At 50.1% G+C, this 16538-nt stretch overlaps 2 protein-coding genes across 3 annotated transcripts in view; both read right to left on the minus strand.

The window, feature by feature from the left end:
- The window catches only part of TBL2 (transducin beta like 2), a 31302-nt gene extending 20063 nt beyond the window's left edge, over positions 1-11239 (minus strand). The window contains exons 1-4 of the mRNA XM_044993493.1: positions 11023-11239; positions 5730-5860; positions 4447-4631; positions 2927-3078 (exon numbers count right to left, since the gene is read on the minus strand). Of these exons, the coding sequence (XP_044849428.1) occupies positions 2927-3078; positions 4447-4631; positions 5730-5860; positions 11023-11137 (583 nt within the window). The 5' untranslated portion in view covers positions 11138-11239. The remainder of the gene's footprint in view (positions 1-2926; positions 3079-4446; positions 4632-5729; positions 5861-11022) is intronic.
- A 2912-nt stretch (positions 11240-14151) lies between these two features.
- Positions 14152-16538, minus strand: part of MLXIPL (MLX interacting protein like) — a 62740-nt gene continuing 60353 nt past the window's right edge. For both annotated transcript variants that reach the window (XM_044993605.1, XM_044993604.1), the window contains exon 17: positions 14152-16099. Coding sequence is in view for 1 of the 2 variants with exons in the window: in XM_044993604.1 (XP_044849539.1) it covers positions 15978-16099 (122 nt within the window). In the remaining variant the exon portion in view is untranslated. The remainder of the gene's footprint in view (positions 16100-16538) is intronic.

Consider the following 16538-nt stretch of genomic DNA (forward strand, 5'->3'; position numbering starts at 1 on the left):
TTGTTCTGGCAGGGTCTGGTGCTGCTCTGCGTTAGGAGTCCCCTGGGCTGTGGGGAGCTTGCATCTGCTGATGAGCTTGGAGATAGGTTATCTGAAGGCTAGAGGAGTGGGTTCAGGAAAGATTTCTTTCAGGATGGGGTCCCCATCGAGTATGGGTTGTAGTTGTTTGAGAGTACCCCACACGGATTCCAGTTTGGGATGGTAGATGACAACTAGGGGTATGTGGTCAGAAGGGGGTTTATTTCTGTATTGAAGCAGGTTCTCTCAGAGTATTTGGGTGGCCCGTTCCATGATGCAATCTATTTCAATGGTGGAGTGTCCTTGTTTGGTGAAGGCAGTTTTGTCTGTGTTAAGGTGTTGGGAGCATTTTCTGTAGTATCTGAGTACCTGGCTGTAGATAACAGACAACTTCACCTTGAATGGTCCCTTGAAATATATGCTAACTACTTATGCTATTGTATTTAGCTCAGAGACTCTGGGTATGGCTACACAGCAATGTAAGCCTAAGCCCCCTTGCATCCGCACACCAATTGTTAATCTACAGCTCAAACCTAGGGTCCCAGGACCCTACAGGGCTAGAGGGTCTCTGAGCCCTATTGCTTTCCTGTGTGTACATGGCCCCAGAGGTCCTCCGGATATAGCCCAGAGTTCCTTGGGGCAACTTCCTTAGTCCTCTTCATGCCATTGCACTCTATTCCAGCAGAAGCCACACCTGCCTCTGCAACTCAGATCAGTGTTAACCCATTGTCTGCTGAACAAGCACACTATCAGAGCACCTGCAGGGTTTTCAATGCAAAGAAGCTTTTTGCAAACAAAGCTGTTCCCTGGTCACAAGAACACAGCCAGATTTTGATGCATGCTCCCCAGGCGCCCTGCATACATACCCCCCCCCGGGGGGGGGGGGTAGGAAGCAGAGAGCAAAGCAGGGACTAAGCAGCTGCCCAGCAGTGACTGGATGCAGCAGAGCTCCCGGCTCAGCGGGGAAGAGACCCCAATACCCTGGCTCACTGTGCATGTGGTGAATAGGAGCCAGCCCAAAAACCTCCCTGCAGCCTCCTGTGGCGGTGGCTCCAGCTTCTCCTTGCCACTGCACAGAGCTTGCTCGGATCAGGGAGCAAAGCTGACCAGTGGGAGATGGCTCCCAGCTGCCAAGGTATTGGGGTCATCCCTCCCCCAGCATGCTCCCCCTTCCTGCAGGGCAGCTGCTTGGTTCTGCCTTGCTCCTGGGTCCCCCTACCCTCCCTGGGGCTGTGTCCAAGGGCACCCAGGCAGTGTACCCTGTGAGGGCGGTGAGTGGGAGCCAGTCCCAACACTTCTCCACAGCCTCCCAGGAATCCCTTATCCCTACCTCCGGGGGTGTGGCAGGGATAAGGGAACCCCATAGGGTGCTGGAGCACACTGCACCCCAAACCTTGGGGAAGCTCTTCACCTCTCTGGCAGCAGAGAGGTGAAACCTACATTTTATGTCAAACTTGAAGACAGACAAAAATAAATAAAAAGCCAACCAAACAAAAACTATTTCACTAGAGATCCCATTTTAAAAATTAAGAATAGCAACGTTTCATTTTAATAGTTTGACAGCCCTGGAGATTGATGTGCTAATTATCCTCAGACAGGTGCACACGGGCATTTTCCTGCCAATGTGACTCAACCTAGAGCTGGAGAGCCCAGTTCTCAGGTTAGATAGTAGCTCAGTATAAAGCCTTCTCGAACTGCAGTCATTCTACTGAGACAGCCACCAAAGGAGCTAATTATGCAGTTATGTGCTCCTTATGGCACCAGAGTCCCATCAATAGCACCTCACAGTTAGGATGGACAGTAGAGTTTTCCCACAGTGAAACATTCATAGGGCTAGAGTGACGCTAGCCACTCTGGGATAGGGTTACTTTGACTTGGGTCTGTGCACTGCACAGCCCTCGGTTTGAACATGGGACAGAAAATCCCTAGTTTAGGGTTAAAATGCAGTGTAGATGCTCAATCCCAGAGTTCTCTGATACAGGTCAGCTGACTCACATCCCACTAACTCTAGGCTTACATTGCTGTGTAGCCATACCCTCTAAGCGTCCCAGATTTGAAGTAGAACTCTATAGGCTTGAAAGCGTGTCTCTCTCACCAACAGAAATTGGCCAATGAAAGATATTACCTCACCCACCCTGTCTCTCTAATATCCTGGGACTGACACAGCTACAACATCCCATTTGTTCAGACAGGTTTGTCCTCAGGTTCTCAGCTGCAATATTTGGGATTCCAACATCACAGCCAAGTGTGTTAAAAACTAACATTTCTCCACAACTCTAAAGAAATAAATCCAATGAAAATACTCATTTCACTTCGGAGTCACACACAGGTCAACAGTGTCCCTTGAAATGCTAGGGCTCCTACAAACAATGTGACCTCTCTTGCAGCCACAACTCTGAGCAGGGTCACAGGACATTCAGAGGTAAATCTTAATCCATCAGGACCTGTATGTATACAGTACAGCAGCTGAGGTCCCACCATTGGGAACAATGTTTTGTTACATGGATCCCAGAAGCTCTCGGTGAGCACCCCCTTCCTCATCCTATCAACCTGCACTTGGAGAGATTCTTACCAGTTAAAAACACGTGTGTGTCAGAACACAGCGTGTACAGTGTTAGAGACCAGACCTCTTTGCAAGCAGAATCTCTGAAGAGTCAAGAAGGGAGAACATATGCACTGGGAAGTGAATTTGAATGTTCCCGGCTCTTACGGGAAGAATATATCTACTTAACACATGAGACGTGGAGACAAGTGTTAACTGACTTCTCCAATGTCACTCAGTCAGTTACTAAGTTGGAATTGGATCGAAAGTGTAACCAATGCTCAAACCAGCAGCTGTTGCTCTTCAGAAAGTACAAGGCAGATGGCTCACAAGCCCAGACGAAAGGGGGCAGCCCTGTCTCTGTACCTGTCTCGGCAATTCCGATGTTGATGATGGGGGCTTTGTGCTTCTTTGGGAAGTCCTCAGGGGCTGCAGTGAAAGTGAAGTTGCCATCCTCCTTCTTGGTCATTTTAAAGACACGAATGGTCTCTCCGTTTGCCAGCCAGGTGATGAAGGCTCTGAATGAAGGAAGGACAGTCATTTCCTGTAGCCAACATAATGAACAAACCACTGCAGAATGTCACAGACCACGTGTAGGTGTACTCATCTCACACTAAGCTTATTTTTGTGCACCTAGCTAGATTGCAAGGGATAAAGCTGGGTGACTAGAGGCAACCAATCCAGGAATGTGATTAGAGCTTTCCTAGCCTGTCTCCCATTTGCAATGGTCTGAGTGTAGCTCTTTGTATGGAATTTAGTGCTGGTGAGAAGTTCCAGATGGCAGCTCTGATGACTGAATCCTCCGTTTGTCCCCAGAGTAGGTAGAACATGGGCAGCAGCAGGGCAAGCTTCCCCATCACAACAGCTCTGACCCAGAGATGCCTGCTCTCAGACACAGTCAAATAGGCTCCATAGCTCCTACTCCCTTTGTGAGAATGCCAAGTGTGACACCTAATGCCCATTTTGATGGTGTTTTTTGGTGATGCAGGCACCTGCCCACTGGGTATTACACCAAGACTCCCAGCTCATTCCATACAGGTCAGAGTCAGAGGTAGACTTGTGATCCCTACAAATCTGGGCTGGATTCAAACCAATAAGGCAGAGGGTTACAGCTACATGTAATCAGGCACAACCTAGGAGAGGTGGCTGGGATCATTACTGCAGTTAAGGGGTTTGGCCAGTTTTTATATTTAAAGACCACAGCTTATCATGCTGACCAATATTCTCTGTTTCCTTGGGTATAGAGAGATGGGAATACATCTCATGTCTATTGTCTTGCACTTTGATTGTAAACCCCTTGAGGCAGAGACTGTCTTTTTGTGGTTTGTACTGTGCCCAGCACAATGGGGGCTGGGTCCATGGCTGGGGCTCCTAGGAGCTACATTAATACAAGTCATAAAACAAAGACTCCAGGATCATTTGCACTTTGCGTGATGTAAACCTGCTGAGAAACAGCTGCAGCTCTGCTCACAGCACTGGCCTGAAAGCCTGGGAAGTGCTGCAGCTCGACGGCCTGCACAGTTAACCTCCCACTCAAATCCATTTTTCTGTTGCCAAACCCAGATAGTCGGGAGAGGGAGAAAGAAGCTGAAGTTAGAGCCTAGCTCCTGGGACATTGGGAGCCTGCAGGAGTAGGAACAGGCCAATTCTGAACTCACTAAACCCTGTGAAAAGAGGAACTAATTTTCGGTGAGGGAATTTACTTGTTCAGATCAGCAAGGATCTAATAAATCTTCAGGGGCAGAGTGTGCTGGATAAGATCCTGCTCCCCCACTTAGGCCTTTGTAATAAGAAGGGCTATCCTGTCAAGCTAAGAAAAGAAAATCCTTCCTTTGTAAGTCTCCTGCTTTGATTTCCCAGCCCCACCCACAGCAGTCACTTCTCACCTGGAATCTGGGCTGAAGCAGACCAGTGTGGCATGGTCCAGTTCCACATTGGCTCGCATGCAGCGGTGCTCACGCTCCAGGAAGTCTTTGGTGCTCCAGATCCGGACAGTGCGGTCATCAGCGCAGGACACCAAGTACTTGCCATTGCTACTGAAGTCGAGGCAGGTTACGCTCCCACTGTGACCCTGCAGAAAACCAACATGATCAGCACCAGCTTTCTGTGTGATGAATGGAACAGGTAATCTGCCTGTTCCATCCCAGGGCTCCAAGGCCTGCTGAAGGGACTACTGGCCACAGCTGAGACACAGAGAGAAAAACCATGTACATGAATCCCATCTGCTTCAAGAGCAAAAACTCACAAGACAAAGACCCCCTTCCCATCCAAACATAGCAATGACCATCCCTAGGTTCTCACACCCATTCTCCTTCCCCCTGCTCTTCTGCTGTTCCAGGGCATACCTTTCGCAGCTGATTCTCCAGGGCACTGGGCAAGTAAATCAAAGGGAATGGACACAGGATTATGTGTGAAGAATGAGGTGGGCTACAATAGGAAGAATTATAATAATTCCTAGCACTTACACAACGCTAGATCTCAGAGCACTTCCAAAAGGAGTTCGGGATAATTATCCCCATTTTACAGATGGGGAAACTTACGCGCAAGGAAGTCAAAGGTCACTAAGCAGGCCAGTGTCAGAGCTGGAAACTGAACCCAGGTCTCCTGAGTCCCAATCCAGTGCCCTCTCCACTAGGCTATATTGCCTCCCCAAAATACCACCAAGCTATTATATAGCATTTTTTCATATCATGTCATGCTACCCCTTGCCTGTGTGACTGCCTACGGCACCTTCCTGCAGCTTGATTTCAGGAGGCAGCTACTGACAAAAGGAGAGACATACCCATCATTAAGGAACTCTCAGCATTTCAGTGGGGACTGAAGCAGCAGAGAAAAGCCCAGCAGAGGAATGCAGAGGCACTGAGCTCTGTGAGGAGCTGCAGCAATCACAGACTAGGATGGGGACAGGGACGTGACAAGAAGTGTTCGTTTTCCAAGTTCCAAGGAGCTGCTCAGGGGTCGCAGACATTAAACGAAGCAGTCCCAAAGAGGGCACATCCAGGAACGGGCAGGGAACTTGTGCCTCATGCTTGAATGGCAGATCTCTCAGCAGGTGTGTGCAGATGCATGGAAGTCTGTTGGTACCTGTCCCCATGCATAACAGTAGGTCAATGTCCGTTGTCAGGCAAAAAAACAGGTGCTGATGCTCACCAACTGATATGCCAGTTACCTTGAGAGCAGCAGCTAGGAGTGGATGTGTGAAGTTGTGTGGCTGGGGCTTATCCTTGCGGCTTCGTTGGTGCTGCTTCTGTCTCTTTAGTCCCGATGTCTGTCTTACTGCTTCCCCATTTACTTTCTGGTCTAGAAAAAAACAGGAGGAGGGAGAGGCATCAAGGTGATTTCCTGACATCTGTCTCTCATTAGGAAACAAAGACAGACAAATTGAGTAAACCAGAGCCACCATGCACAGTGGGACACATGAATGAGTTATGAAGCACCTCAGATGCTAAGGCATTCCCTAGAACAGGGGTCTCCAAACTACGGCCCGCAGGCCGGATCTGGCCTCAGGCTTCCATTTATCCAGCCCTCCAACCAACAGGGGAGAAGTGAACAGCTGAGTAGGCACCCCAAGCAGGCAGGGGGAGGGGCTGCCGGCAGCAGCTCATGCGGGGTGGCAGCACAGCTGAGCTGTGCAGAGGGGTGAGTGCCCCCAGGAGCCAGTGTCCCCCCAGAAGGGGAGCCAACTTAGGGCAGAGTTGCTGCTGCAGCCGAACAGGCACAGACTCCTGCCTTAGAGTAAAAATACAAGCCAGATGCTTAATTACATCTCCAATAAATGGAGTAATGAAGATAAAATTTAACCATTATGAAATTGTTAATTTCCAACTACAACACTAATAAAACCAAACAGTATTTGTATGATACAAATGTGAGTTTTTAGAAATAAAAGAAAAGAAAGTGAAATGATTTTTAATGTATTGACAAATATTTTGTGTGATTTCACAGTACCTGCATCGATTAACTTTTATACCTGATTTAAAATTTAATGCAACACTGACACAGTAGAGTAGTGGGTTTTTTTTTAAACAATTTTGCATATATTTTGCATATAATTTCTTTCACAGTCGCTTCAGCCCATGAAACCCCTTCAAAAAACTAATATGGCCCTCGTCTCAAAGTTCGGAGACCCCTGCCCTAGAGAGCCTGCTCCCTCCTCTTTGCTAAAAGATTCCCACCTGACAGATAGACAGCCCCTAAAAAGATATTCTCATGGTAAAGCAAAATAAATCAGTTGTTCCTGGGAAGGGTGTGAGAAATTAATTGCCCCCTTAACTTGCCCTGACTTGTCTAGGTATGAAAGCTTGTACATAACATAAGGAGCAATTGCTTGCACCACTTATTGTTAGAAACATAAAACTGAAAATTATTCTTACTAGTTAACATACCATGCTATGATATGCTGGAGTTAGGGTTGAGAGTTTTTACCAGTAATTTACAGGTGCAAAGTTGTAGAAAAACACTGTAGTTTAATGACAAAAATCACCACTAGGAACTCAGCCTAGATTCCCCTTCCCATGCTGACAGTATTCCACTAGTCATCTGCACTCATAACCCTGTCCTTCTCCACATGTGGTATGGAAAAAAAAGGCTCTTGGATTTCTACTTGAAGCAAAAATATGACTAAACGAGTCTACTGGTCTCTTTTTATCCTGGACACTAAGGCAGACCAGCTCTTGCCCTAAGCAACAAGAGCAGAGTGTATTTACTGAAGAAAAGAACACAAAACAGGATTATAATGATGTTAGCAAATTAAACATACACCACTATTCCTAAGAGTTCCTATTCCTAAATTCCTAAGAAATGATTTAACTCAGATTTGCCTGGTACATTATCCTGCTCCACAAGCAGTGACTGAAGCTACATCAAGGTGACATACTGCATTCCCGATTATGAGGACTGACATTAATATTCAATAGCTTCTGGGGCCCAGACCCCAGAAACAGATAGAAGGCTTCTCTCCAGAAGGAAGAAAGCACTCGCACCCAGGCCAGCAAATCTGGATCTTCCAAATCTTCCAAATCGGGTCATGACACTACAGTACCCGCCTGGCCATCACATACAGTCCCCAGCTCAAACCCCTCCAGCGCATCATCAGGGATCTACAACCCATCCTGGAGAATGATCCCACACTACAGACAACCTGCCAACCTGAAGCATATTCTCACCAGTAACTGCACACCGCACCATAGTAACTCTAGCTCAGGAACCAACCCATGCAACAAACCTCGATGCCAACTCTGCCCACATATCTACACCAGCAACACCATCACAGGACCTAACCAGATCAGCCACACCATCACTGGTTCATTCACCTGCACGTCCACCAATGTAATATATGCCATCATATGCCAGCAGTGCCCCTCTGCTATGTACATCGGCCAAACTGGACAGTCTCTAAGGAAAAGGATAAATGGACACAAATCAGATATTAGGAATGGCAATATACAAAAACCTGTAGGAGAACACTTCAACCTCCCTGGCCACACAATAGCAGATCTTAAGGTGGCCATCCTGCAGCAAAAAAACTTCAGGACCAGACTTCAAAGAGAAACTGCTGAGCTCCAGTTCATCTGCAAATTTGACACCATCAGCTCAGGATTAAACAAAGACTGTGAATGGCTTGCCAATTACAGAACCAGTTTCTCCTCCCTTGGTTTTCACACCTCAACTGCTAGAACAGGGCCCCATCCTCCCTGATTGATCTAACCTCGTTATCTCTAGCTTGCTTCTTGCTTGCATATATAAACCTGCCCCTGGAAATTTCCACCACTTGCATCTGAAGAAGTGGGTATTCACCCACGAAAGCTCATGCTGCAAAACGTCTGTTAGTCTATAAGGTGCCACAGGATTCTTTGTTGCTTTTACAGATCCAGACTAACACGGCTACCCCTCTGATACTTGACACCATGCAAGGCACTGCATTTAGCCGTATGGAGTGGAAATCCATCAACCTCATGAAGAAACTTGCACAAATACAGACAGACATCATCTTCCTTTCCAAATGCAAATGGATGGACATCATACCAAATGGACTAAAGGTAAAAAACCACACACTCAGCCCAGAAGAAACGTCTGTCCTATCTCGGGGACTCTCTTTTTGCCCTGCCACCCCCACCAACATGATACAGTTCTGCGGCGATCTGGAAGCCTACTTTCGCCGTCTCCGACTCAAAGAATACTTTCAGGACAACACTGAACAGCGCACTGATACACAGTTACCCTCCCACCAACAGCACAGCCTCAGAAACCATCCTGACATTATAATCAAAGAGGCTGATAAAGGAGGTGCTGTTGTCATCATGAACAGGTCTGACTAATCATCTCGGGCATTGGAACTCTCACTGAAGGACTGTCTGGATACCCCACAGACAGAGACCAACACCTACAAAATCTCCAATAAGCATTCTCAAAACTACAGTACCCGCACGAGGAAATAAGGAGACAGATCAACAGAGCCAGACGTGTACCCAGAAGCCTCCTACTCACGTCCACCAATGTAATATATGCCATCATATGCCAGCAGTGCCCCTCTGCTATGTACATCGGCCAAACTGGACAGTCTCTAAGTCCCTGGCCACACAATAGCAGATCTTAAGGTGGCCATCCTGCAGCAAAAAAACTTCAGGACCAGACTTCAAAGAGAAACTGCTGAGCTCCAGTTCATCTGCAAATTTGACACCATCAGCTCAGGATTAAACAAAGACTGTGGGAAATTTCCACCACTTGCATCTGAAGAAGTGGGTATTCACCCACGAAAGCTCATGCTGCAAAACGTCTGTTAGTCTATAAGGTGCCACAGGATTCTTTGTTGCTTTTACAGATCCAGACTAACACGGCTACCCCTCTGATACTTAGTGGGTTTGGGCCTTCTCTACACTTAGAAGTTTTGCTGTTTTAACTATAGGCAAAGCAGCAAACCCCGTAATGTGGATGCAGCTACACTGGCAGTTAGTGGTATAACTCATTCAGGTTTGGCAAAGCACAATATACCAATATATCGGCATCTACACTAGCACTTTTATCAGCATAACTACACTGGTTAAAAAACTCACAAAACAGCATGCTTTGGTCTGAATGCTGCTGTTAACAATCAGGTGGACAACAGAAAGTGATTTTTGAGTTCTGTTCATCAAAATCTGCTGTCCATTGTAGAACAGTGGTTTTCAAACTGTGGGTCGCGACCCAGTACTAGGTAAGAGCAGCTCTGATCAGCACTGCCGACCAGGCTGTTAAAAGTCCTGCGGCAGTGCTGCCTGGCTAAGGCAGGCTAGTCTCTACCTGTTCCGATGCTGTGCTGCGCACAAACGGCCAGTGGGCCTGGCTCCTAGGCGGGGAGGGCACAGGGCTCTGCATGCTGCCCCCACCCTCAGCACCAGCTCCGCACTCCCACTGGCCGGGAGCACAGTGCCTGCAGAACAGAGCCACGAGGGACCATTTGTATGCCTCTGCTTATGAGCCAGACCTGCTGCTGGCTGCTTATGGAGCATAGTGAGGTCCGCAGTGCCAGAATAGGCGGGACGCTGCTGACTGGGAGCTGCTGGAGGTAAGCCTGTGCCCCAACCCCCTGCCCCAGCCCTCATCAAACCCAGAGCCCCTCCCTGCACCACAAGGCCAAAGCCCACACCCCCAGCCGAGCCTGAGCTGCTCCCACACCCCAACCCCCTCCCTGCACCCCAAGGCCAAAGCCCACACCCCCAGCCAAGCCTGACCTGCTCCCACACCCCAACCCCCTGCCCCAGCACAGAGCCCCCTCCTATATCCTGAGCCTTCATTCCCAGCCCCACGCCACAGCCCTCAAAACAACCCTCGGCCCCAGCCCTAAGCCCCTCCCACACCCCAAACCACTCCTCCTCAGCTCTGTTGGGTCACAGGCCTCAACAATTTTCTTAACTGGGTCGCCAGAAAAAGAGTTTGAACAACAGGGGTGCTCTAGAGAGCTTGCCTGAGCTGGAGCCCAGGCTCGTTTCACGGAGGAGGGGGATTTCGGGACTACGGGTACGCAGGCAGGCAGAACCTGGGGAGAAGGATGGCACCGGGGCTGAGGCACAGAATTAGGGGGTCCCAATCCTGGATGACCAGAAGAGCCCGTGTCTCCGGCTCCGGGCTGGAGGATACCCTGGCTCGCCCTGCCGGATGTCTGGGAAGCGCTGAGAGGAGCTAGCGCCCTGGCTTTAATCCCTGCGGCTCCCAGGCGGCCTTCGCCTCGCCGCCCCCCTCTGGCTCTGCTCCGGAGCCGGGCGATCCCAGTCACGTTTCCCGGGCCGGTGCTGAGCAAACCGGGGCCCGCCCGGGTCCGCTGGCTCCCTCGGCAGCGCCTGGTGCGGGGCGCTCTCGCAGGACGGACCCAGCCTGGCTGGGCATGGAGCCGCCCCCGGCCCGCGGGCTCCCGGCCTCGCCGCCCGCTGAGGGGCCGCGTCCCGCGGGGCCCGATCGAGGGCGGCCCCGGCCTCGGCCCCGCTTACCGGCCGGCTCCCCGGTGCCCGGCTCCCGCGGCGAGCCCCGCCCCAGCCCCGCCAGCAGCAGCAGGACCAGGGCGCCCAGGAACAGCGAGACCCCGATCAGCGCCGCCGCCTCCATCTCACCGCCGCCGCCACGTCAGCGCGCGGGGCCGAGCACGGCGCCGCGGTCACGCGCACGCTGAGACCACGCCGGCGGTATTACGAGTCAATGAACAGGAAGCGACCCGCGCACGCGCACTACTCGCATAGTCCGGGAAGAGGCGTGTCATCAGGAATCGTCTTTACGCATGCGCAGAGAGGCTTCTCTTAGATGAGCCGCCCATCCTGACAAGTCCTTGCAAAGCGACCCCTGCACAATCCCCTGTGCGCATGCGCTCTGGAGGCAATGAGTAGACGCTTGTGCGGGACGAAGTTTGGAGACGAGGATTCGGATCCCAGTTCCGCCGCAGACTTCTGTGTGACCCTGGTTGGGCCTGTCCCCTATCTGCACCGACGGGGAAGGATGTCGCGTGGTTCTTGGCAGCAGTGCCCTGCGCCCTTCACTCCCCTGCTAAGGGGGGAGGGCTAGCTCAGTGGTTTGAGCATTGCCCCCCCCCCAAGCCCAGGGTTGTGAGTTCAATCCTTGAGGGGGCCTCTTAGGGATCTGGGGCAAAAATTGGTCCTGCTAGTGAAGGCGGGGGCTGGATTCAATGACCTTTCAAGGTATATCTCCAATTATTACCTATTACCCCCTCCTGCACAGCACCCTCCCCCGGAGGCTGGTTCCATTAGCCTTGTTTAGCAGATGGGGAAACTGAGGCACAAAATGATGACATGACTAGCCACCAAGCCAGGAACAGAACCCAGCACCCCTGTGTGCCAGACCAGCATCACCGTGGGCCACCAGAGCCACTCTACTGCCTGCTGTTTTCTAGTTTCATGCCCTTCCCTCTGCACACAGAGACAGTGGTAAAAACTGCAGCCCCGCTGTGACATTGCACTCCTCCATATGTTTTATGGAAATATGTTTATAAATGTGAATATCATGTAACTGGAATATGCTTTATGCAAAAGGTCTCTTGTAAGGTATCATTACAAAGCTTATAATCTACTGAGTGTGATCATTCTATTTGTATGAAGGTATCATTCTTGTATCTAAAACTAGAAATATGAAGTATTACTCTGTAGTCCTATTGTAAGTATGCAAAGTGTGGGCCATTAATGTGTAGGATCTTGATGCCTCCCATTGACTAGGACAATTGGTTGTGAATGGGTTTATTTACCTGCAAGCCTTCCTGTGTACTTGACATGAATAATGAAGAATGGGGTCTTAGTGACATGTGACCATGTCGCATGATACTGGAATCCATCTTAAACCTGGTGCTTTTCCATTTAGAAGGAGGGGTGGGGACCCAGAGAGACCAAGGATCCCCACCTTGCATAGGTGCCGACTCAGTGGGATGGAGAATCCGTGGAGAAAAATTAGTGGGTGCTCTGCACCCACCAGCAGCCAAGCACCCCACCCCTCCTCACCTCCTCCTCCGGCTCTTCCCCTGAGCATGCCGCATCCCTGCTCCTCCACCTCCCTCCCAGTGCTTGCCGCTGCCAAACAGCTGTAGCAAGCTCTGGGAGGGAGAGGGAGGAGTGGGAACGTGGCGCACTCAGGGGAGGAGGTGGGGCCGGGGCAGGAATTTGAGGGAGTCGGAATAGGGGCAGGGAGGGGGTGGAGTTGGGGCAGAGACTTTGGGGAAGGGGTTCGAATGGGGGTGGGAGGAGGCAGGGTAGGGGTGGAGTCAGGGTCTATGCCGCCTTATGCCAAAGCTATAAAAGGGGTGGAGCAGGACAAAGCGGTCCCAGTCATGAAAAAGCCCCTGCTTTTCACCTAAGATGCCCGCTGGAACTAGCAAGGAATTACCAGGGGAAAGGATTGGGCCCAGACTAGGAAGGAGTCTAGTCTGTGAAAGAAGCTTATTGGAATATCTCTGAGGGTGAGCTGTACCTGTATTCAGTGTCTTAATATATTAGGCTTAGATTTGTATAGTTTTGCTTTATTTTGCTTGGTGACTTACTTTTTTCTGTCTGTTATCACTTGAAACCATTTAAATCCTACTTTTACACTTAATAAATAAATTTTGTTTATTAACAAACCCAGTGTATTTGATTAACACCTGGGGAAGCAAACAATTGTGAATTTCTCTCTATCAGTGTTATAGAGGGCGGACAATTCATGAGTTTACCCTGCATAAGCTTTATACAGAGTAAAATAGATTTGGGCTTTGGATCCCATTGGGAACTGGGTGTCTGGGTGCTGAAGATACGTAACCTGCTGAGTGGTTTTCAATTAAAGCCTTTAGCTTTGGGGGCATGGTTCAGACCTGGGTCTGTGTTGCAGCAGGCTAGTGTGTCTGGCTTAACAAAGCAGGGTTCTGGAGTCCCAAACCATCAGGGAAAATGGGCTCAGAGGTAATTTCAGCATGTCAGGTGACAGTCCCAAGGGGGTCTCTGTGACTGAGCCCGTCACACCCACCCCGGACTGTTCCCAGGAGACACCAACCCTGTAGGCAGCAGTGCCAAGCAAGGGGAGCTCTGGGGGCTCCAGCAGGGAGGTGGTGAGTGTGGGAATGAGGCACAGTCCAGGAGGAAGGGTGCAGGAGTGCGTCACTACTGGCAGAGATGGCTCTGCTCTGGTGAGTGGCTTCCCCATCCTATTGCCCCATGTGTGGCCTGCGTCCATGGCTCCTCCCCTCCCAGAACTATTACTATTATTCTTCCCTGTAGTTGGACTGTCTCCTTTTTTTGTGATTCCTTCGCACCTTACATAATACAGGAGCATTTCCACCGCTTCTTACACAGATTGTGGCTCCAGCTCTTGGATCAGCAGGTCGTATGCAGGCACAGCAGCTGGAGACACCTGCATAGTCATAAGCACCTGAAATCTGCCTGGGGCTGGTACAGGTTACTATGCACTGCTCCTTTGCAAACCATCTATTCACAGTATGTTCCGCTTGGAGTATTACAGAGCCCAGGGAAAGGAGGAATCCTTTGGTGTGGACTTTTGGCAGCAGGAGCCCCTGTTGCTCAGTTCTGTGTATTTTTCCAGAGGCAGCAACAGGGTGAGAAATGCTGAAAAACTTAAGAAATACACCATCAAAATGGGAAGGAACAAAGTCTCTTTATCACAAAGGATCTGCCATTGCTTACAGAGCCAGGTCATGCAGCATGGGATATAGGAACAGGATATTCCTTTGGCAACATGACATCAAACAACATTCATGGGAAAACTTCTGCATTCTAGAACATCCTAAAACTAAAAGACAGAGAACATTTGCTTGGGAAACACTCATAAAGAGGAAATCCAGCAGCTGCCTTTGAGCTACTATTCCAAACATGAGAGACAAGAAGCTACGTTGCTCACATTACAGAAAAAGGAGCAAAAGGGCAACAAAATGCAGCAGGAGACAACTGAGCAGCCCAATTATTCAGCTGAGCACAGCAACAATATGAACAGGAGATTTCTGTTGATTTGTACCCTATTCTCCACTCCAGAAGCCAGCTTCTGAGTTCAAATTTGACCGAAAGGGAGGTGGGGATTCCACCAGAGATGTGACCAGAACAACCACTGCTTAGAATTTAACACCCACCAGCCAGAGTAACCACTCAGACCTAGTGTGGACATGGGAGCTATTAACAATGGGCTGGAGACTAAAGCAAACACACAAAGAGTGGATAGAGTTGGTTATCCAGAGTCTAGGCCCTCGCATACTGAATGGAAGCAGCCATATTTGTGAAGATAAGGCTTGGGCAGTGAGAGATGCTGACCTTCTCATGGGGCATCTTCCATGGAACCACAAAGAGCTTCATGCACTAGCCTCATTGTTTGCAACTCTCCAGGGGCACTTCCATCCCTAGGACAGGTGGGGGATGAGGCAGTAGCATCTTGTTGCTGAGGTGGGCTTTTCTGCAGCTCTTGTGGTCTCCCTGTCCCTTGGTCTCTGGGGATGCAGTACCAGGTTCCATTGCTTGCTTCAGAAGATAAGGCTTTAGGGAGACTGAAGGCCCAAATCCTTCTCCTCAGGAGCAGCTGAGTGATTCCCTCCCCTGGTCAGTGGCTGGTGCCTCTAGAGCTGAGCAGTGAGTTGGGGAGGGCGCTCTCCTCTTAGTGGGCACCCTGGACTCCTCTGAACCCCTTGGGGCCATGCTCTCACTGATCATCATCATAGCTTGTCCCTCCAAAACTGCAGCCAAGACCTGGTGTTCTCACTGATCTCAATAATTCCTTGGGAGTACAGGATGATTGCCAGGGCACTGCATCAGCCAATGTTCACCTAAGCTCTCCATGTTCACATTTAGGGTCATCTCTCAGCTTCCACTTAGAATAGAATCATAAAATATCAGGATTGGAAGAGACCTCAGGAGCTCATCTAGTCCCACCCCCTGCTTAAAGCAGGACCAATCCCCAGACAGATTACTGCCCCAGATCCCTAAATGGCCCCCTCAACAACCCTGGATTTAGCAGGCCAATGCTCAAACCACTGAGCTATCCCTCCCCCCTAAAGTCACCAACCTTTGCCACTCTGCCTCTTGTTCAAGTTAGAGTATACCAGTGTTTTAATTTGAGGTCAGCACCTGGAGGGAGTCGTTGTGAAGGAACCAGGTTCTCCAAGACCGTCGGCATTTCCCACCATTGTGTTACTCTGTAGCCTTGCACGGTGCTATTTTCAGGTAAGGAATTTTCTGAGGCAAAGCTCTTCTGGACATCAGCATCTTGGTTGGTGGAACGTGTCCATGCAGCAGGTGTCCTGGATCATGCACTGATTTTGTCTCTCCTTTTGCTGACAGCCTTCCACCGCATGGATGGGGGAGGCAGTATGGTGACAGCGGGACTGAGACTGCAATAGGAGACTCTTGCTGGTGAAGGTGAGTGGTTGTTTTGCAGAAATGGAGCATCTTACCAGGTGTGATGGGCCCCTCCCTTGTAACTAGGAGGAATTGTTGCTGGGGTCTGTCCCCATCACTGCCTGGGTGGCCTGCTCGGGTACACATGCTGGGTCGGTCAGAATAGAGGTGGAAGTGCTCAGCTGGCGGAGAGAGCTCAGGACAGCTGGGGAGACAAAACCAAATGAGACGAGTCGCTGTCCTCTGCTTATAGGCTCTGAGCTGTCAGCTTGCCATAGGGCATAGGGACCACCGTGCCCAGCCATCTAACCCATACCCCAGCTCTCACACTGGCCTGGGCCAGCTGTTGCACAGGAAGATCCCTGTTAATAGGCAGCTATGGCATAACCTTCCCCAGGGGAGGTGTCCTCCTAACCCCTGGCAGGGCTTAAATCCTTTCCCATGTACCCGTGGCTCTTCTCATTATCTGCACCTTTGTCCGATCCCCTATTGAATCCTGCTAAGTTTCGCCTTGGGGAGCTCATGTGGACGGGACTTTCACAGGCTAATTGTGTGATGTGAAAAGCACTGCTCCTCCCTCTGGGTTTGCAATGTGCAGCCTTTCCCTTTGCCCACAGTATGAGACTGGGAAACCATCAATGTCT

Source organism: Mauremys mutica, chromosome 19 (genome assembly GCF_020497125.1).
Source record: "Mauremys mutica isolate MM-2020 ecotype Southern chromosome 19, ASM2049712v1, whole genome shotgun sequence".
In the NCBI taxonomy this organism is placed as follows: domain Eukaryota; kingdom Metazoa; phylum Chordata; order Testudines; family Geoemydidae; genus Mauremys; species Mauremys mutica.